This window comes from Mycteria americana, chromosome 7 (assembly GCF_035582795.1).
Source record: "Mycteria americana isolate JAX WOST 10 ecotype Jacksonville Zoo and Gardens chromosome 7, USCA_MyAme_1.0, whole genome shotgun sequence".
NCBI lineage: Eukaryota > Metazoa > Chordata > Aves > Ciconiiformes > Ciconiidae > Mycteria > Mycteria americana.
In genome coordinates, this window is record NC_134371.1 from 2990777 (window position 1) to 3011363 (window position 20587).

At 52.5% G+C, this 20587-nt stretch overlaps 1 protein-coding gene across 3 annotated transcripts in view; it reads left to right on the forward strand.

The window, feature by feature from the left end:
* The first annotated feature begins 741 nt into the window (after positions 1–741).
* Positions 742–20587, forward strand: part of SCHIP1 (schwannomin interacting protein 1) — a 43881-nt gene continuing 24035 nt past the window's right edge. The window contains exon 1 of one of the 3 annotated variants that reach the window (XM_075506805.1): positions 742–1454. In XM_075506805.1, coding sequence (XP_075362920.1) covers positions 945–1454 — 510 coding nt within the window. In that variant the 5' untranslated portion in view covers positions 742–944. The remainder of the gene's footprint in view (positions 1455–20587) is intronic. The other 2 variants (XR_012776389.1, XM_075506808.1) reach the window with 2 other exon arrangements.

Sequence of the window (20587 nt, forward strand, 5' to 3'; positions counted from 1 at the left end):
AAGACTTTTGGAGTGGGAACACTTGCATGTTAAACTTGGCTTCCGTGACCCAGAATATATAAACTCAATTGGGTTTTTTCAGCAGAGTTATTTATAGGCTACTCTTAACTAGTTAGTTAAATGACTATAAAAAAAAGGAAAGAAATTGCGAGCGTGAGAAGGGGTAATTTGTAACGGGCGCCTGCGGACGGCCCTGGGGGTGCGCGGTGGAGGATGCCACTCGCCCGGCAGCCAACAGCTCAGCCTCCCCGCACACCCTGAGCCTGTCGCAGAGGCGATGGCGAAAGGTGCCACACGCCACCCCCTTTCCAAAACGCTTTTTCTTTTTTTTTTTTTTTGCCCGTCAGAGCTGTCTTTGTACGGCAAAACAGCGTTTCCCCCAGCTCCTGAAACGCAGAGGCCCGGCCCTGCCCGGGGGCAGGCGCTGCCCGCCCCGCAGCCAGCCCTGCCTGCAGGCGGAGGGGCCGGGCGCCACCGCGGCGGCTGCCCCGGCTCCGGCTCCCCGGCCCCGGCTCCAGCTCCCCCCGCGGCGGCTCCTCCGGCCCGGCCCCGGCTCCGGCCCCGGCTCCCCCCACGGCGGCTGCCCCGGCCCCGGCCCCGGCTCCCCCCGCGGCGGCTCCTCCGGCCCGGCCCCGGCCCCGGCCCCGGCTCCCCCCGCGGCGGCAGCGGGCAGCGCCGCCCCCTCCCTCCCTTCCTCCCGCCTCCGCCCCCCGGCCCTGCCGCTCCGCCCGCGGAGGGCGCTGCGAGCGCGGGGCCGCCGCCGCCTCCCGCCCGCCCGGGGCCGCCCCGCGGCGGCAGCGGCTCCGGTGCGCGGGGGCGGCCCCGGCAAGGCGGGCGGCCCGCCCCGGGCCGGCGGTTCACCGTGCCCGGCGGGCAGGGCCGGTCCCGGCTTCTCTGACGCGGCGCCTCTCGCTTCTCTCCGGCAGGACTCCCGGGAGGATGGGATGGATTTAGGGAGCGACGCCGGCAGCAGCCGCTCCAGCTCGGAGTCCAACTCCAGCAAAGCCACGCCGTGCTCGGAGGGCAAGTCCTCGCCGTCCCCCAGCAGCCTGGACCTGGCGGCGCTGGAGGACTCGGAGGAGGAGGAGGAGGAGGAGGACGGGGGCTACCTGCCCTCCCCGCCGCCGCGCCGGGAGCCGCCGCGCTGCCCCGCCGGCGATGCCCGCTGCCGCGCCGCGCCCGCCCGCCGGAGCGGCTCGCCCGCCGCCGCCGCGCCCCGCCGCCCCGCCGCCGCCCGCCCGCGGCCGCACCAGCGCCCGCCGCCGCTGCCCCCGCAGGAGCGGCGGCGCGGCGGGGCGGCGGGGCCGGGCGGGCGGCGGGCGCGGCGGGGCGGCGGAGCGCAGCCCCCGCGGGAACCGCAGCCGCCGGCCATGGACTGGGCGGCCCTGGAGAGGCACCTGGCGGGGCTGCAGTGCCGAGAGCAGGAGCGCGGCCAGCGGGCCAACCCCGCCTCGGTGAGTCGGGCCGGCAGGGCGGGGGGGCGGGCGGGCGGCGAGCGGCTGCCCGGCCGCGGCCGTGGGGGGGCTCCGCCGGGGGAGCGGGGGGGACCGGGCTGGGGGATGCCCTCCGCCGGGACCGGCAGCCGGTGGCGCTGGGGCGGCGTGGGGTCGCGCTGCGGGGGGGGGTCGGGGGAGGGGGGGGGGTAAGCGTGTGTGTGTCTGTGTGTCCCGCTGCGGCGATGCCTCCGGGGAAGCGGGAGGCCGAAGGAGGTAACTTTCCCGGCGCATCTGCGGGCAGCGGCGGGGCGCGGCTGCCCCGCGGCCGGTCCGGCGGCGGCGGGGATGGGGCAGCGGCTGGAGCCGGTGCCCGGCGGGAGCGAGGAGCCTCCGCCAGCGCTGGGCCGGCTTCAGAAGTGGTTTTGCCTTGGAGCGGCTGAGGAATAGCAGCTTTCTGCTGGCTGGGGGCAGCGGCAGGCTGGTGGTGTGCGTTCGCCTTGCGTAGGGCATGCTGAGAACCTGGCGTCAGCTAAGATGAAAGCCCCAGACGTGGTTTTTACGGAAACCCCTCTCAATGGTTAGGCGATCGCGTTATTTACAGAGTGTTTTAGAAATTGTCTGTAACTTCTGAGATGCAAGCCGCGGCGATGCTTAGACGAACCAGCTCTGCGCGCACGCCTGTGGCACCGCGCCGGCTGAGGCTCTTCCATAGCGTATGAATTAAAAGGAATCTACAGAAATCTCCTGAAACCGCTGCAGGAGCCCTCGGATGTGATGACACACGTGATGAGAGATGTGTGCCTCACCACCCACGCCCTACAGCCTCACCACTGGCATGCTTGATTTTTTTTTTTTTTATGATTTTTTTTTTTTTTTTGTTAAGGCATTCTATCCCCTTACTTCCTGTGAAGTCATCTGGCTCGGGAAGGTGGGGATTTCCCCCTAAATCCTTGAATTACAACTAATTGGTCAGAAATCTGTGTGGGTGCTGGATACGATAAATAAGCTGATCGAGGAGTGGGACAGCTGCCGTGCAGGACACTTTTTTCCAAAGCCTGAACATTGCAGCCTCAGTGCCCTGAGGAACTGGCAGGTAACATCCTTACAGTCATTTGTGCAGAAACTCAGCTTAAAAGAAAAAAAAAACCCAACAACAACAACAAAAAACCCCAACCTCATTTTTGTGGTTTAGGAGCTTATTTCTGCAGCATTATCTGATAAACTCCTGCTGCCCCGAGCTGCTAGAAGCCTCGGCAGTGCTGGAAACTCTTTGCCTCCGGGTATGTGCTTAACCAGGTGAGGTGTCACCTAAGGAATTTTGCCTGTTCACCTCTGTAAGGATTTTCCTCCTCCATCCTTCCGTTCCCTCCTGCGAGCACAAAGGCACTAGAAGGCATTCGCGGCTGCCTCACGCCCTGACTTGTCCTGCCCGAGAGCCGGGGTTTGCAGGTTGTGCCGTGCAGCGCGAGCGCCCGGGTGCTCCTCGGCAGCGCAGGGAGCCGGGTCTGAACCACGATGGGTGCCTGGGTGCTCCTCGATGGGTGCCCGGGTGCTCCTCGGCAGCGCAGGGAGCCAGGTCTGAACCACGATGGGTGCCTGGGTGCTCCTCGATGGGTGCCCGGGTGCTCCTCGGCAGCGCAGGGAGCCGGATCTGAACCACGATGGGTGCCTGGCTGTGGGTGTCGAGGAGCCCAGCACCTTGAGAGCATCTCCCGTGGGGAGGGCTGAGCTGCCAGCCCTCTTACACTCACAAGCAACTGGAGTTTCCCGCTGTGCAGACGTGAGTTTTTCCGCTGTGCGTGGCCCTGGAGAGACTCTTTCCTCAACCTTCCACCCAACCAGAGGTCCTGGAGGCCGCTGAACAAGGAGGCTTTCGGTTTGCTTTCCCAGCCTTGTCCTCGCTCCTGTGATGACGGGATTCCCCTTCCCCCTGCACACGGGGGGGGGGGGGGGGGGGGGGGGGGGGGGGAGGAGGAGGTGGTGGTATCCCATTTCCCACCTGGGGCGAAGGGAAGGAGCTGTGGCCAGCAGCCCAGACCCTGCTGGGAAGAGGCATTTCACCTCCTGGCCAGCTCGGAGGAGATGTGTGATGCTCCCTGTGGTACCGCTGTCCCCTCCGGCACGGTTTGGTCTGTGTCTGTGGCACCCAGACCTACGCCCCATGAGCTGCAGGGACGCCGTGCCTTCAAGGCTCACTAAAACCAGATTGAAGAGAAGAGAAAAAAAAAAAAAAAAATCTCTCTTTATTTTTTTTCTCCCACCCCTGACATTTTCCTGTGGTTCAGTATCTTGTTATTTATAAGAAAACCTCGCCTTGCCCTGCTGGAAGCCCAAGTGTTTGTAAACATGAAAATCATGAAGTGAAACCAGCCAGGAAGCAACTACAGAGAAGATGGACTAGCTTGCTCTAACTGCTTGCAGAATATATTAGAAAAAAGGGAATTTCGGTATTATAGGCCTTGGCTTAGTGTGATCCAAAATGATCTCATCACCAGGGATGTGGTGTGAAAGCAGCCGGTGCTTTGAGTGGAAGTGTTTCTTGGGCTGGTTCGCGTTACCAGGAATCCAGCGTAGATGTTCTATTAAGAAAAATAAAATCCTGAGCAACTGCTATGAAGTTGGAGGGATAGAGAGTTCTTTCTGCTGTCCGTACCTGTATTTAGTTGCTTTTTATCGTGCTCCAAGAGAAGGCAGGGCAGAGGCCACCGCACTGGGGCAGGTGTGACCCATCACAGCTCCGTCTGGCCTCAACTTTGCTGCCCGGCTGGTGCTGTGCTCCTCACCGTCGGGTCAGGCGTGGTGCTGGGACAGGAACCCTGCCCGCTCCGTCCCTACCTCCTGTCCCTGGCTGGCAGTGTCCGAATCCGGTTTCAGGAGTTTCTGGTGATCTGCAAGCCGGCAGTGACCTGTGCTGAGTCATCGCTGAGGGATGTTGGTCAGGCTGGAGTCACAGGAGAAGGAAATTTGGACTTCTAAGGAAATGCTAACATGGTTTTAGGAGGTTTTCTAGGCAAGGAAGATCTGGGCTCAAATGCAAGGAGGGGTCGGGAGGGCTGCAGCTGGACTAAATAAAACGTTTAAGCTGAAGAGGGACCTTTGGTCACATCTGTACGTGCAGAGATCTGCCCCAAGTTGCTGGGAAGGTCAGAGAAAGTGAATATTAATTACATGGGCATGGCTGTTGTTTAGCTTCCAGATGCAATTACACAACACAAATGAGACGTGAGGGCCAAGGTTGGTTCCTCAGGTCATAGATGGGGTAATGGTGGCTGAGAAGCTCCTACCAGGAGCATTTGGGAAGAAGCTGGCGACTTCTGCTTGGCGTCAGCAGCCCAGTTAAATGATGCTGGTGAGAGAACCACAGGAGCGGCCAGGTTGGATGGTGCTGGGCTGTGGGTCTGTCTGTCCTGGCCATGCCACGTCCATGGGCAGGTTGTTCTCAAGATGTGGGCTTGCTATAATGCCATCTGGGTCCCTAACACTGCATCCGTCTGGTGGCTCTGGGAGGGTTCACGTGGGTCAGGTACCTATGGGAAGATGATGTCTAGAAATGGAGGATGTTTCCTTCTGTCTCCCCACATGAGGGTGAAATGACTGTTTCTGGAGCTGCAGTTGGGCAGACAAGCTGCCTGCAAGCCCGCTCTGAGACGTGCAAGCCCAATGGTTTGCGTTAGATGGCTCTTGAGTCTGCTGGACATCGACCTAAGAAGAGAAATGACATCTTTTCTGAAGGCAGTTGGTGCTTAGAAGGTTCATCAAAAAGGTGCTTGGACCAGTCTCATCGCCCAGCTGTGGGAAGCCTGCCGCCCCCATTTTTTTCCCTTTGCTCAACTCCTGGCTGTATCCGAAGCGGTAACGAATATGCCGTGAGATGATTTATGGCGCTTAGGAGCTGTCGGGGTGCTCGGGAAGCAACGGCGCTCTGCTTGCCGTTTCACTAATGGCTCTAATAAAATCCAAATCAGCGTTAATGGTTTTAATATTCTTTCCATTGCATCTCCGAGGATGGTAATTACAATCAATAGGATGTATTTGCTGAAAATAATATCTGCAAATTCCACAGTCAATTAAAAAAACACTTGCAGGAGAGGAAATGGCTCAGCCAGCCGACTTACCCCCATAAAGAGATTTGGGTGCTTGTGACAGTCTGTGGATGGATGGCACTACCGAATGAATTTTGCTGTCCACAAAGTAGGCTTATTGCAGGCAGTGGCGATAAAAGCTCATCCCTGCAGCCTCCAGGACTTCTGCAGAAGCCTCCTGTACGGCTAAGGGTGTGCTGGAGTCTGCATTTTCCCTTTTCATCACTAAAATATTCCTACATACACTGTCAGGACAGATAGATGCCCGTTCTCTGGTACCTTTGGCAGTACATATAAGATTGCGCAGCAGCACCCTCTGCCTAGGCACATAACTTACCCTCGGGCGTGTGGGCTCGTGCATTTGCAGTGTGTTAGGAAGTTAAATTTGTTTCCTTCTGACTCGTTTGGTCCTCGAGGCTGCCTTGACTCGGTGGAGGTGGGCACGGTGCTCCTGCTTCGCTCGGAGCTGCGTTTGATCAGCGGCCGGCTGCCCGCGGAGGTCTGCGGGCTGCTTTGGGGGGGACCCTGAAAGGCAGCGAAGAAGAGCCAGAGCCCTTGGCAGCAGTCTTAAATTCACTATCCGTAGGTTGGAAAAATTTTAGGTCTGCGTTTGAAAACAGTTGGTAACCTCTGCAAAAGGCTTTAAGGGCTAACACAGGAGACGCCAAAAGCTAGTAGGATGGAAGTTATCATGGACCATGTAAATACCTGTTTTTTCTGCCTGTGGCCTTATTGGTGTCCTCTCTCAGGGCTGCTGAAAATTTGAGATGAATTCAAAGTATATATTACAGCGCGGGATTAAATCTTAAAATATTTTAATAATTGGGCATGGGCAGGGGTCTGTTTTTGATGGAGCGGTAGGGCAGCTCTGAAGAGAGAGCTGGGTCCGAGCAGCCATCGCGGAAGGAGAAATGCGGAGACCACGTAGGCGAGAGGGAGTGGGGGAACGGAGCGAGCAACGATCCTTCTGCGCCCGACGGGCGCTTGTTAAAGCCCTACGGGAGTACCGGTGTAGCAGGGCTCTCGGGAACGCGGGCTGGGATCAAGCGCAGAGCCTTGGTGTTGCCTGTTGCAAAGCTTCGGTCTACCTCGGTGTGTTGTCCCTAGCATTTAGGGAGCAAATATTTGCTTGAAGATTGGCAGTGAGTTTGCTCTCACTTAAAATAAGTGAGAGTTGCTTGATTGAGCTTGCTTAAAGTGTTAGGTTCTTCCTCCCTAGATGATGTTGGATGTTGTCTTGGCTGCGAGTGTTGGGAGCCGGCAGTAACAGCCAGGGGTTTAATGCCTGAAAGCAATTTACCCCAGACAAGAACTGTCGGTGCATTAACCTCTGACACACTGATTTTCAAAATCAAACTTCTGGCTTGCAGGAAATTGCATTTCTGTCATTCCTACAACGGAGAGGCCCAGCAAGACCTTCTCTCTCCACCTGACGGCTCTTTTACCTATTCGATTTGACCATTTAACTCTTCATCGGGCAGCTGAAGAAAGTCAGGGTCGTGATGAGAGAGGTTCTTCGGGGCAGTTCGTTTGTTTTAAGGCTCAGCTGACATGAAAAACAAACCTTTTAGCTGTGGAAAATACTGTAATTTCAGTCAGAGCCAGGGGTTTGTGCTTGCTTTGTGCCAGTGTCCCCCAGTGTCCCTGGGGGCGCGGGACCTGCAGGGATGTATTGCAGCGGGCGATGCATGGCTGCCGTGTTCTGCTGGGGGTGAATCAAAGCAGCACTGTACTTTGGCCGCTTTCCACCCAGCTCAAAGGTTAGACGGGGCTGGCGAGATATTAATGATTCTGCCAAAGTGTGCAATGTCATTAAGCCAAGAAAACATCTATAGGTACTCTCAAGTGCTTGTTGCTTGGAGAGCGTTGGTAATTACATAGATTGGAAAGATGTATGTTTGCTGCTTCTGAAACTGGGCCAGGCAAAATGCCCGCTATTAATAATCTTGAGCAAAAACTTTATCTCCATTGCTGCTGCAGAGCCTTTCATTAAAGAAAGTGCTAAATACATGGGGTGACAGCATACGGATTCTTTTTTGATGAATGATTCTCCTTTATCCGAGTATTACCATTATGTGAATTCCTCTGTGTGATGGACCCCGGCGAGCTGGCAGCGCTTCCCAGTCGATTGGTAAGTGAACGGTTCGTATGGGATGCGGAAATGGCCGAAAAAAGCTGAGAAAGTTGGGTTGTTCTAATGCAAATTGCGTTGCAGGCAACAGTAAATCTCCCTTTAATGTACTTGCATGCGATACTGAAGAGTGCTGTTCCTGATGCTGGCTATGTAAGGCCAATGAGTGTATTTTAAAAGAATATTTTTGGTGTTGGGTATCGTAAGTTGCAAATGCTAAGGATTTCCAAAGAGAGAAGTGAGCCTTTATGCAAGGTAAAATTTTTATTGTCTCAGAACATCATTTTGTTGGCGTAATCTTGAAATCGAGGGATTCTGCAGTGTGGAGCCCCGTACCCCTCCCCTGCTGCGCCTTCACTACACTTTCAAATTCCCACTTAAACCTAAGTGAGTATCTCGGGTTGAAATCGCAGTGGGCAGCAGGAACGCTTATTTGAGAGGATAATAATTATGTACTTATGCATCTGTTTCTTGCATATCGGGTGTGATAAACGCAAGGGTAGTGGTTTTTAATTCTCGGAATCGACCTGTGCTGTGTAAAACCTGTTATTTTTACTACTGAAGGACAGCAGTTACTGCGGCTGAACTCTGCCTGGCAGTGGAGCAGGATGGGGTGTCTGTAACACCTGGCGCTAGGGGAAATAATTCTATATGTGGAGAGAGAAATTATAGGCAGAGGGTATATAAAAACCACATGAAGAGAAACTGCAACTCAAACCACATTGCAGATCTGCCGAGGAGCACTCGAAAGCCAGGCTCGCTCCATCCCAGCAGCGATTGCCAGAGCTGCTGCTGACAAAGCCTTTCAGGAGCAAGTATTAAACTCACCAGGCCCTCGAACTCTCGCGGGCACATAGAAAGGGTAATAAAATAAATGTAGCGAGCAGGAAGCGATAGGGTTGAAGTCTAACCAGGCGGACATTGCTGGAGGAGCCGGAATGGCAAGCGGTGATTTGCTAAGCACGGAGCAGCCCCTCCTGCCCCGCCGGTATCGGTCCCTGTGCGGCAGGCGGGCAAGTGGTCCTGGGTCTGTCATGGAGAAGTCGCTGCCCTTTTCGTGATCCTGCGTCTGTAGGACAGGGCAGGACCGTCCTCGACTCCAAAGCTCACAGTCACAGTTGTTGCACAGGGACCTCAGGCATGTCTGCTGAAACTCCTTATTTAAATATTTTACCCCCAGATACCCCCAAAACCTTACCAAGTGTGTTTATATTAACGGCAGAATTGGCTTAGCAGTGATATGGACAGCAAGAATTGTTGTGATTTATTTTCCTTATTTCTCTCTGCCTGGATTTAAGGTGGTTTTGCATTAACTGGCTGCTGGTTGGAAAATCAAGTGCAACGCTTGGTTATTCTTCAAATAATTCTGTGGCGTAGAAACTGGAAGGAAAGTCAGTGATGGGTGCAGGCTGCATTCAAGGCATCATTTCTCCTACTCCTAACAGCAAAAAGACCAGTAAAATTAATTTTGGTGGCATAAAGCTGGGTCCCCGTCTCCTGCAGAGGCAGGTACGCTTGGAGTGCCTGAGCCAAGCTCTCGTGATTATCTAGTATTGTAAACAGCATCTAGAGAGAGATTTTTCTGGGCAAAACCAATCCGTACTGCTTCACGGTGGGCCTTAAATAACTCCTCGATGTTGTTTGTGTAGCGTGGATATGAGTCGCTCCAGAGCGGAGCTGCTGCCTGAAGCTCGTGCGCTTGCTGTCCGCACCGGAGCCCGGTCCTCTGCTCCCTGCGCGTTTGTGACGCTGCGGCATCGCATCTCCTCCCGTAGTGAAAACGGGCGTCCGGTTCTCCGGGGTGACTGTTGTGATCGGGGCAAGGAGCACCTCGATTTTCTGTGCCCGTAGGACAGGGAGCAGTGGGAGCGAGGGTGCGCTGCCCGAGTGCAGGCAGGGCTGGAAGGGCAGCGCGCTGCATCGCTGCATCGCTGCGACGGGCAGGCAGAGCCCCGGCACGCTCTCGCACTATTTATTCCCTGCGCCAGTGCACGGGTGGGGCAGCTCGGTGTTTATCTGGGCACCAACGTGCAAAACCCAAAGTGGGTTTGCAAGGCATACTTGAGATTTACTCTCTCCTCTTAAGAAAGCAAAGGGTCAATAGAAAGCCGAAGTGAGCTTCCCTGCGCGGTGTGATCTGGTTTGTAAATGCTTATACGTCAAATAAACCGTTTACCAATATTTTGGCTAAGCTGCCTTTGAGAAGGTAAAATAAGCTTTCTGAACTCCAAACCGGTTTGTGTTTGGACACCTTACAACTTCCCCTAGTGAAATAAAACATTCACTTCCTTGTGTCAGGAGACTTCAGGTTGGTAACTAGTTTAACAAATAAGTTTATACGCTGAGCTGTGCAAATTACGGTACTTACAGCATGGCCAGGATGCCGCGGTGCAGCCCAAAGGAGGTTTACAGGGAGCACCGTTTCATATTTGGTGGGAAAAATGGACTTTTATGATCCTTTTTGAGGGGAAAGCCTGTTGTGAGGGTGTATAAAATTCCCGAGTGAAGTTACAGAAGTGAGGTGTAATCACCACGGGAAGGAAATCTGATTTCCCAGTTTCTCCCAGTGTCTCAGTATAGGTATTTATTTTCTAAACCAAATAGCTGTTTAAAATAATCACATCATCTGATCAGGCTAGTGTTTTCCAAGGCTGGCCACCTTGGACGGTGAGTTACTGCGGCTACGGGCTGCTCCCCCGGAAAGGCATCCCCCAGCCGAGCATCGCAGGAGCAGGGCAGAATAACACCGCTGAGGAGCGGCCACGACTTCTCCAGCAGCGGGGGTTGCTCGGTTTGGGCTGTTAAATCTTCAAATAATTCCGCTTTTGTGCGAGAAGTTTCCTTAGCTATAACTAAAAAGATTTGCAAATATTTCTTCCAGCTCGCGCGCTTAACCTGGATCTGCAATCAATCCTGCTTCTGTAAGCAAAGCGCTGATGGCTGCGGTGGAAAACGAGTTTCCCTCTTCCAATTATCTCAGTTGGTGCCTTAGACGTGAGGTGCTACATAATCGCCCTTCTCCTCAAGGGTTTCTAGCTTTTTCAAGTACTCGTATCATTTTGGGGCGCTTTGTCTTTCCCTGTCGCGCCGATGGAGTCATTTGCGTCACAGAAGTGGTAGATCTTATTTATATCGCCAATCTGGGTTTCCTGCTCAGTGATCTATAGATCTCCTTTAAATGAGAAAATCGCGCTAAGGCCATTTATTTCAGCTCGTCCGCGCTTTGTTAAGATGAAATCCGAGCGTTCGGCTGGGCTGGAGGAAGTAGCTGCAATTCAGAGGGGCTGGGGAGGAAAAGGAAGTGCCGGGCTGAGATTTAATCCTCTCTCCGTTGGTAGATGGCAACGCTAAAAAAAGAGAACTATATTAAAGTGCTTAATTCTTTATGCATACAAAAGCTGCTAGTATGTACGGTCCGTCGGGAATTGAAATGCTTTTAGTGAGTTATTAAAAATTTAATCTAAACTTTTTATTTAATGTAATTCCTATATTGAATTTATTAAAGAGGGACTTGGGGAAATATCAGAATTCTGTACCTGAGCCATGTGTGGCCATCCTCTTCTCTGTCTCCTTTGCCTGATAGGAGGTTGGTGATAAACCGTTCTTAGTAGTTAAAAGAAAAATTAATCTGTGAATCATTTTTCCTTACTGAATTCTCTGTGCTGTGCATTTGCATTAATGCATCATATCCAATAGCTTAGCATATATCCTGGCACGATCTAGCTGGCCTTTTCTTTCTTCTTCTGCTTTCTCATCTATTATTTCTCAGGCTGAAAATCGTAAAGCCAGCTTCTAGCTGTGCCTTGCAAAGATGAGGGAGGCCTGTTCTTAGGAGGAAGACTCCCAGCTTGTAACTTCTGTTGGCTGACCTGGGAGCTGTTGGGAGCAGCAGGGAAACATCCTGTAGCCTTGAAAAAACATCTCCGGGACCTTTTCCAATTGTCTGCTTCTGGGAAGGGCAAAATAGGTGAAAATCAGGGCGTGCGCCGGCAAACCAGACCTCTGTACAGCCTTGTCCCCCCTCTTCTCATGGAAATCTTTTAAAATACATCCTTAAATGACCAAAATGGCTAATATTTCTATACCTTCGTTATATTTAAATTGCACAAAAAAGTTGCTCAGGAGCTTATCCAGTCCCCCTCCCTGCACGAAGGCTGGATGAACTGTATCTGTTTCCCAAGAAATACCAGTCCGGGCTGTCCATAAGACATGTGGATGAGGGTTTCCCACATTTTACAGATAGTACCGTCTGTCCCTATATGCCGTATCGCCATATAAATATATATATTTCGCTTGATGTAAAGATGCAAGATGAGGTTTTTGCGGTGCTGGTCCTGGGCCGTTCCCCATCCCAGCCCGCTGCACGGCTCGGTCCGACACGAAGCGGAAAGCTGCGTTATCCCCAGGGAGCTGCGCTGCCGTTTCGGGGTGGCTCTGGGCTCCCACCCCCTCCGGCACTTCGTTTGCAGTCCCTCCGACCTTGTGATCTGTACGCTTGCCTACTAATGCAATGATTTGGACGTAGAATTAGCTGAAGGTTAATAGTCTTGAAATTGCTGATACTGATAATAGGTGCTGGAGGGCTGCTGCGGTGTCCAAAAACTCTTCTGAGGGCTTCAGCAGCCGGGCAGGGCTGAGCCTTTAGGAAGCCACGCACTAATGAGGCTGGAGCTTGCAGCCAGCGTTGTCTGTGGAATATAACACGCTGCTTAAGGTATTGCCTGTTAATTACTCTTATTTTCATGTTTTGCACCGAACCGAACAAAACTGGAATCAAGGCTGGAGTAGTTTGAGGTCTGGATCCAACCCTGCAGATGTCCCTGCCTTCATCCCCAAGGGACAGCATTTCATCCCAGCGATAAGACACCAGCTAGCTTGATGTAGTAACTGTAGCTTTATGAAAAGGTTTTTTGCTTGTTCAAGTAATGTGTTTGGAGGAAAACTAGTAAACAAGTAACATAGCACATGTCTGGTGGAGAACTAACAGCTTCTGGTAAAATAAACTTTCCACAGTGAAGGCCACCAGAAATATCCCGGTGCCTTGGACATGCCGCTGCTGTTTCCAGCGTGGGGATGAGTATTCCTTGGAGTAAAACCCAGCCACGGCAGAGCAAAGCGCTCCTCTGCTCCCCAAAGCAGCGCCCGGAGAGCCGGGGTAATTTATTTGGTAACGTTAAGCCGCAGTGGCTTTGCTGTGGCAGCTAGCATTCTCATCGCTGTCTCTTTTTCCTCCCACGGCTCAGGTATTTGGTATCCCCCGTTCCCTTTCTGCTTTGTCCCCTGAAAATTAAGCTGTGCCAGGGGCTTCAGGCCAGACCTAGGCTCTGCTCCCTAGGTGGGGTGTCGATGCAAGCCCCAGCACAGCCCGTGCCACCCCAGATCACTTCCTACAGCCCATGCGGGACGTGCAGAAACACGGCTCCAAGCGAGGCCAAACAAAACGCCCAATAATTTCATTTATTATAAACAGCTCTGCTTTGCTCTCCCTGGGTTGGTGCATCCGTGGCTCTGAGCAAACGGCGACCCGTCAAGTGCCAAAGCCAACTCGCCTGGAGCAGCTGACCACCACGAAGAGCGAGGACAGACCACACAGCTTTCTCTGACCTCGAGCGGTAGCTCTTTGGACCAAAAGATATTTCACCTACGCTTAATAAAGAACTGGTTGAGAGGAGAACCACAGCCAGCCCAGGGGATGGTGCAGGGGCGTGCAGGCTGCTCTCTGCAGAGACGCTCCTCGGCGTGGAGGTGCCGGTGAAGGGGTGACCGTGATTCCTCGCTTTACAAACCACGGCTCCTGCCTGGCCGTTGCTCCGCTTTCACGTTAAAATGCCATTTATTATCCTTCTGCTCTCGGCTTGCAGCTCGCAGTGGAGGTGATGGAGAAGAGAAGCTGTGCAGCAGAAAGAAAACACCTTCTCTGAGCATTTTCTTTCCAGCTTCTTTCACGCTGACAGTTTGGTAAAATCCAAAAATATAAACCGTAATTTCTCTGTAGAGGGAGTCTGAGGCCCAGAAACAGCTTCTGCTTAATGGCATATCGAGAGGTTGTGCCCATACCTGATTGCTGGGGAGTTCCTGAAGCTTTGCAAAAACATCACTGGGCTTGTTTGCAAAAGGTAGGGCTTAGTCCTCGGGCTACCTCAGCCTACCCCGGCGGTGCAGGGGTGTAATGGTGGATTTAATGTCCCTGCCATTAAATGCAGAAGTCCAATATACCATTAAATGCAGAGGCTGTGGTAGGGCACGGGATGGGGCGAGTACTCGGATTCCCCTGGCCAGCTGCAAGGGCTGAAATGGGGCCAAGGCAGGGGTTTTATTTGCAGCGCTGCTCTCTTTTCCTCATTATATTTGACTTCTTGTTTGTCTTCATGAGTGTTGAAGTCCTAAAGCCTTTTTTCACTGCTTAATGATCATTATTCCGTTTAAACTTGAAAATTATATTGGAATAGTGCGCGAAGCCTGAACGCATTGTGTGTGCATTAGTTCTGCTAGAAAAAGGGGCTTGGAGAGATGAATGCTGTTTTGGATGAATGTGATGCTTAGAGAAGCTCAGAAGACAGCCCCTATCGTGAGAACAAATGGTAATTCTCTGCGTTTTGGCCTGGGGAACAAGGAGCCAGTATGTGCAAATGCAGCCCCGCTGCGGGGGGATGACGTGCTGCTCCCCGCTCCCAGGTATTTTGAGCGCTCCCAGGGATTTTCACATTTGAGGTGCTGGAAAGCCGCAGGCAGTCGCTTTGCTGGGCTGGGGTGTCCGGATGGCCGAGCCATGCAAAGGCGTGACTTCGGGTGAGGTGGCCCTGGGACGTACCCTCAGCACCCACCAGCCTCCGGCAGAGCCTGGGCGGCGTGGGCGCAGGGCTGCTCCCCATCTGCGGGGCTGGGGGACTGGACCGTGGCACTTGCGGCCCCGTGGCCAGGCGATGGCCCTGCTCGTTTTGGTGCTGGCGGGGTGGAGCACGGCAGAACCGGTGTGATGCTGTCATTAGTTAGCACCAAGGGAGAAGATGGGGGGAACGGGGCTGGTGAGGCCGAATGCTGCTGGAGCAGCCTTGGAGGGGCTTCCTACCAGACTAAGCTGTGTTTGGTTACCGATCCCTCTCTTGTCCCGTGCCTTCATCCCAAGATAAAACACCGCACCTTGCGCTTTACCCTTTCTGCTCATCCCAATTAATCCTCCAGGAGCAAGCGCTGCCTTTGCTGGGCGCTCCTGCCATCGGCGACTCGATCATCACTCAACTCAAAGGCTTATTTTTGACACAAAGATGCTGTAAGTAAAAAAAAAAAACCAACCCTATAAGAAGCTCCTCACATGCCTGTCTGTCAATATTGGTCCAGTTCCAGCAGACACCCTAAAATGAATCGCCTGTGATCTTTATTCTGTTTAAAGACTCGCAGAAAACAATACGCCGTATTATTAGTAGAAGCCGGAGGCTGCCAGAGCAGCTCTGCTCGGAGGAAAAGAGTGCCTGAGGCAGAGCAGGAGAGGGGAAAAATCTGATTTAAGAGACAAGAGTCATTCTCTTGCTCTTATATGGTGCTGCTGTGCCACCAGGCAGCAGCCCCACGCGGCTCCCGCGCTCCATGACTAATAAGGCTCAGCTGGGATCCACCCTTGCTTATCCTGTTATTTTTAGCTTTTTCCAGCCTCATGCTCAGTGTCCCTGCCCTACCGAGGGGTATAACTCCACGTCTTATTTTAAACGCTGGTTTTGCAGCCTGGCGGTCTCCCGTGGAGGGCTGTGGTGTCAGGAACGGGCAGGGATGGGGTTTCTTATCGCTGATGGTATTGTTTTTTGGAGCTTGTAACTGATTTCCATTGCAAAATGTGCCGTGCCCATTAAGTGTAATCAGCTTTCTGACCTACAGGCTGCTGCAGTACAAGAGGATTATTATTTTTTTTTTTTTTTCTTTCTCAAGTGACAGTGGGGTTGGGAGTCAAACTCAGAAAATCACCTTTACATCCATTTTCTTAAAGACTAAAGATGTCAAACAAACCTAAAACAAGAGCCAGGTTTTGCTCGCATGGGCCTGGGTTTGCTCCCAGACAGTAACCGCATCCTTCCAAAAAAACCCCTGATCTCGACAGTAGAGGAGTTTGGACCTCTCTGAAGGCTTATTGGTTTCTGGAGAGTTGTGTGCACAGTATAAGTAGACCCCTAAAAAAAGGAGTGGATTTCTGCCAGGCTGGGTCAGTAAGCTTGGAGTTACGGACATCAGACTTCAGAGCTGCGTGAAAAATCCCCTTCTGTCTATTTTTATCCCGACCGTGACTCAGAGGGAGGTTTGTCTCCGTAAACTCGTGCTTTTGTTGAGGAAGCATTTAAAGGACACTGCTGGTACCTGTTTGTATTAGTGTATTCGTATTTATGGTATTTGGCTCTCTTTGAAAAAGAAACTTAATTTCAGGGTGAGTTTGTAGTACACTTTGTTTACTTCTTCAGCCTGCAAGTCCCCGTTCTGTGCTTTTACCATCCGTTTTGCAATTAAAATGAGTTGCAATATAAAGCCAGCCCATAAATAAGCCCTCTCGGCCGTTCCCTGCCAGAGGGGAATGGAAGGAGATAGACGGGCCCAAGGCGACCGGCGGCAGGGTAATCCCGTCCGCACCCACAGATGTTGCCCTCTGACTCCCGTGGGGTCAGTGGCTTAATTTATCATCGGTAACTCGGCACCTAATTTTTGTTATCGGATGAGCATCGGTGCAGCCTGTTGGTACGCACCACGCTAAAGGCAAATTAATCGCTCGTATTGAAATGCAGGTTATACTGCTGTCTGCCTGCATGGCCGGACTGGAGTTTCAGGGACTTTGCCGCAATTAAAAGGGCTTAATATTTCATCCAGAAATTGCTTTTGGCCCCAGACCAGTAACTTAATGGTTGCTAAGTGTCGAGCGTGGGACGTGGGATTTCTGTATTTGCTTCCAACTCATCAACGTTTCCATGTAATTCCTGCTCTCCCTGGTCTGAGGAAGCTGAAGGCCACCCTGTCCTTCATCCTCTCGGGGAAAATCTCTCTCTTCTCCCTCTTCTCGTGCCATTTTTTTCCCTCTTCTCTCTTCATCGTCGGAAAATACATTAATTCCTCTCCCTGCCTGCTGTTAATGCCTCTCCCTGCAAGGGTGTCTAATGGGGGCCTAATGCAACTTTATTTTTTTCAAATAAAACAAATTTATATTTGAAAAATGAAAATTAAAAAAATAAATGGGGGAGGAGGGGTAGGAAAGCCGGCCTGCAAGCTGCACGCAGCGTGCTTGAATGTGCTGCACAGTGAGGGGAATCTGAAAATGCATAACGGAGTTATTAGCTCCCTTAAAAACTTCTACCGAACTTGTTATCAAAGAGATCGGACGAAGACGTTACTCAGAGCTCACGATGCAGAGGAAATAGCTTTAATGATTTTGCGTTATTCTCTATCCGTACTTATACGGCTGCAGATTTGGGAATCTTTTCTGTAAGATCTCCGAGGTTTTGGGGAGCTGCTGGGTGCCTCCCGCTGGTGCCAGCATCCCCGCACCCAGGCACGGCTCGGAGCAGAGAACGGGCTTTTGAGCCGAGGTCTGGGGGCGCGGGCTGTCAGCGGGTCCCCCCCGCATCTCAGCCGGCGGCGTGCCGTGCCGTGCCGGGCGCGGATGCCCCGTCTGCCGGTGCCTGGCCGCTCCTGGCAAAGGCAGGAGGATGAGGTCGGGCGCAGCTGGCCCGGGCGGCGCTGGCGGGGACACGGCTTGGTCCGTCGCCTGGCTGGGGATGCTGCTGGGGGCCGGCTGTCCCCGGGGCTGGTTTGCCCGTCGGCTGCGGGGAGAGCTGGTGGGCAAGGTTTGATTTTGGTTGGGTTGAGGCGATGTAAAAATAACGAGCTGCGACGGAGGGACTCGTGGTTTATGCCAGCTAACCCCAACCCCTCTGCTTTCATGGAACCTTGGGTCTCCTGCATGGCACCGTCTGTGTGTACGGGCCAAAAATGCTGAAAATCGTTTGCAGCTGCTGGAATTTGCTACAAATCCTCTCCCAAATGGGACAGAAATAGCCTGCAGAGCCAGGTGATTGTAACATTGCAGTTTATTGATGCTAATACATAAACTTACAGGTTACCGTTGTCCTGCTGAAAAGCTCACGTTCTCCATAGCATTTTGCGTGCCATGAATATTGCGTTTCAAAAGACCAGCTTATTCTTAAGAATGTAAATAAAATTGCAAGGAGGCAGCCGTAGCTTTTCTGTTGCTATTTCCCCACGCTCCTTAGGAGCCGGTAGATGAAATGGTTCTCCATTCATTCGCAGTAAATACTTGGTGGGCTATCGTACCTGCCCATCATCAGACCGCTTGTAAATTCTCTATTAAGCACGTATGATCCAGCTTATAAATTGTACAATTGAAAATTAAGCCTGTGCAACTGTATCAGTGAGTCTTTCTAGACGGGTTTCATGCAAAAGTCTGGTTGCTTGCCGTAGGTTTTGTCACTTTTGTATCACCAGAAAGTTATAAATACATGGGTGGCTTTTAAATCATTCACGCCAATTCCCTGTAAAGCGTTTGACATCCTATGTATCAGAGGTATCGGAATGTGAAATTACTGTAACCTTCTGTTCCGTGTTTTGAGGAGAGAGAGAATTGTGGTTTGATTATGTAATGGCAAGGATGCCGTCTGTGGGGCGTGCCGAAAATTGACATTTTTGCCTGAGTCTCTTACCACCAAAAATGGAGCATGAGGCTGTTAAAAGCGCAAGATGTGCACTTCTGCATCAAAACAAAAATGCAACGGGTCCCCTTCCCAGTGCTCCTGAATTCCTCGGTCACGTACGAGTTCCAAAATAATAGAAATTCACTACAGAGTGGGGTTTTCCCTGCATTTCCCTGATAATGTCATATTTGGTCCCTGGAGGAACAGAGAGAGTTTTATTCTAACATTTCAGCACACAAGTTTTTATCCTAAAAATTGAGCAGTTGGTACCACCGTGCTTCAGGAGGGGTTTGTAACGCTGCTGCTTGTAAAGGACTCCAGAACCCTCCGTGGAAGTAAAAGGGGCCTGGAAGAGGGAAGGGCACTGTTTGGGTTCTTAAATCATCGGAGGTTTATCCCCTCGTAGAGAAGAGTTACACATCCAAAATGATGGGAAACACCTCGGCATTGTCCTCCTTAAATAGAAAAGTAATAGTCTAAAGCATTATATATGTATGTAATCCAAACAAATATTCCCCTTTCCAAGCAGATGTCTAGTATTAACTGATTAAAAAAGAATCTTTTTTTTTTTCTTGCTAGATTTAAACCCTGGAAAAGCTTTAGCTTGGCTTAAAGAGGAGCTAAATCCATCCTTCCTAGTAAATCATCAGCAAATAAAGCTGAAATCCCGTGATGCCGTATATAATTCCCGGTTCCCTGCAAGCTTGCTGTGCTTGGGCAAGCCCACGGGCTCGGGGTGAGAGGAGCATCCCGGAGAGGCCGGGCTCCCTGCCTCTCCCTCCTCTGTGCCCGAGGGATGCGGTGTTCATCTCCTACCTCATTTTTACCTGGTACGTGATCCAGCTACATATTTATCTTGAGATTTGAAGAAAAAAGCATATTAATTTAGACTAGCTTTTTGTAGCAACCAAACGGGTTGGCCAATACCAACCTGAAAAAGAAACCTTCCCAGCTCAACCTGATAAGGCCCCTCGAGGAATGGCTGTGGGCAGGAAAACATTTCTGGTGTTTTCTTTGGAGTTAAGGAAAGCTATTGCTTGCCTGCCTTGTGGAAGGAACGAACGCTGCTCCTACCCTTTGCTTTCCCCTTGCATAGTTTCTGGGCTGAAGAGCTGGGTGAGTCCTTGCAGCTGGTGGGGCTCAGGCACACAGCACAGGACACGTGTGTGTAAAAATAAATGTGTGGGACAGTGAGAAATGACAAACACATAAGGAAAAGGGCTGTCGGTGACTTTCATGTGAGTAATACGTCCGGGCTCCTTCCTTTCCCTCCCACGGCGGCGAGAACATGCCCCGCTTGGCTGCCCTCCACTCCCAGGCAGTGTGAACGGGAGGGTTTGGCTTTACTGCACAGCTTTATTTTTTTTAAGGAGTGTTTTCCCCGAGTAGGAATGATGATGGGAGAGTCGATAACCTCCACGTATTACCCCCTTTCCCCTGTTAATGATTGCCTTGGTCCTGGGGCAGAGGCGCAGCGGCCAGGGAAAGCGCAAGGCTGCGATGGGGACAGGCAGGGCCAGCCTGCCTGCAGGAACGGCGCTGCCTGCGTTTGCCACCTTGTGCTGTGAATACGGCCAGTGGAGAGGACCAGGGTTTGGGATGGGCTGTGGGACCCGGCCGGTGGAGAGGACCAGGGTTTGGGATGAGCTGTGGGACCCAGCCGGTGGAGAGGACCAGGGTTTGGGATGAGTGGTGGGACCCGGCCGCTGCGGGTCCCACCCTGGAGAGGTCCAGGATTTGGGATGAGCGGTGGGACCCGGCTGGAGGAGAGGACCAGGGTTTGGGATGGGCTGTGGGACCCGGCCGCTGCGGGTCCCACCCTGGAGAGGTCCAGGATTTGGGATGAGCGGTGGGACCCGGCCGGTGGAGAGGACCAGGGTTTGGGATGAGCGGTGGGACCCGGCCGGTGGAGAGGACCAGGGTTTGGGATGAGCGGTGGGACCCGGCCGGTGGAGAGGACCAGGGTTTGGGATGAGCGGTGGGACCTGGCCGGTGGAGAGGTCCAGGGTTTGGGATGAGCGGTGGGACCCGGCCAGGGGGCTTTCTCTAAGTTTAAAAAAGAAAAAACCAAAACCAAATGAACAACTAAAACATGTGCACAGAAGCAGAAATTACATACTTTCCCCCAGAATTGGGGATACCAGCTGTTTTCTCCTTCTGTAGATGGATAATTAATGAAATCCTGTTGTCTCACTACAAGAATTTGACTGCATCTGGTCAAGCTGCACCTTCTTTCTCTGCGGGGCAGCTGCCCCGGTG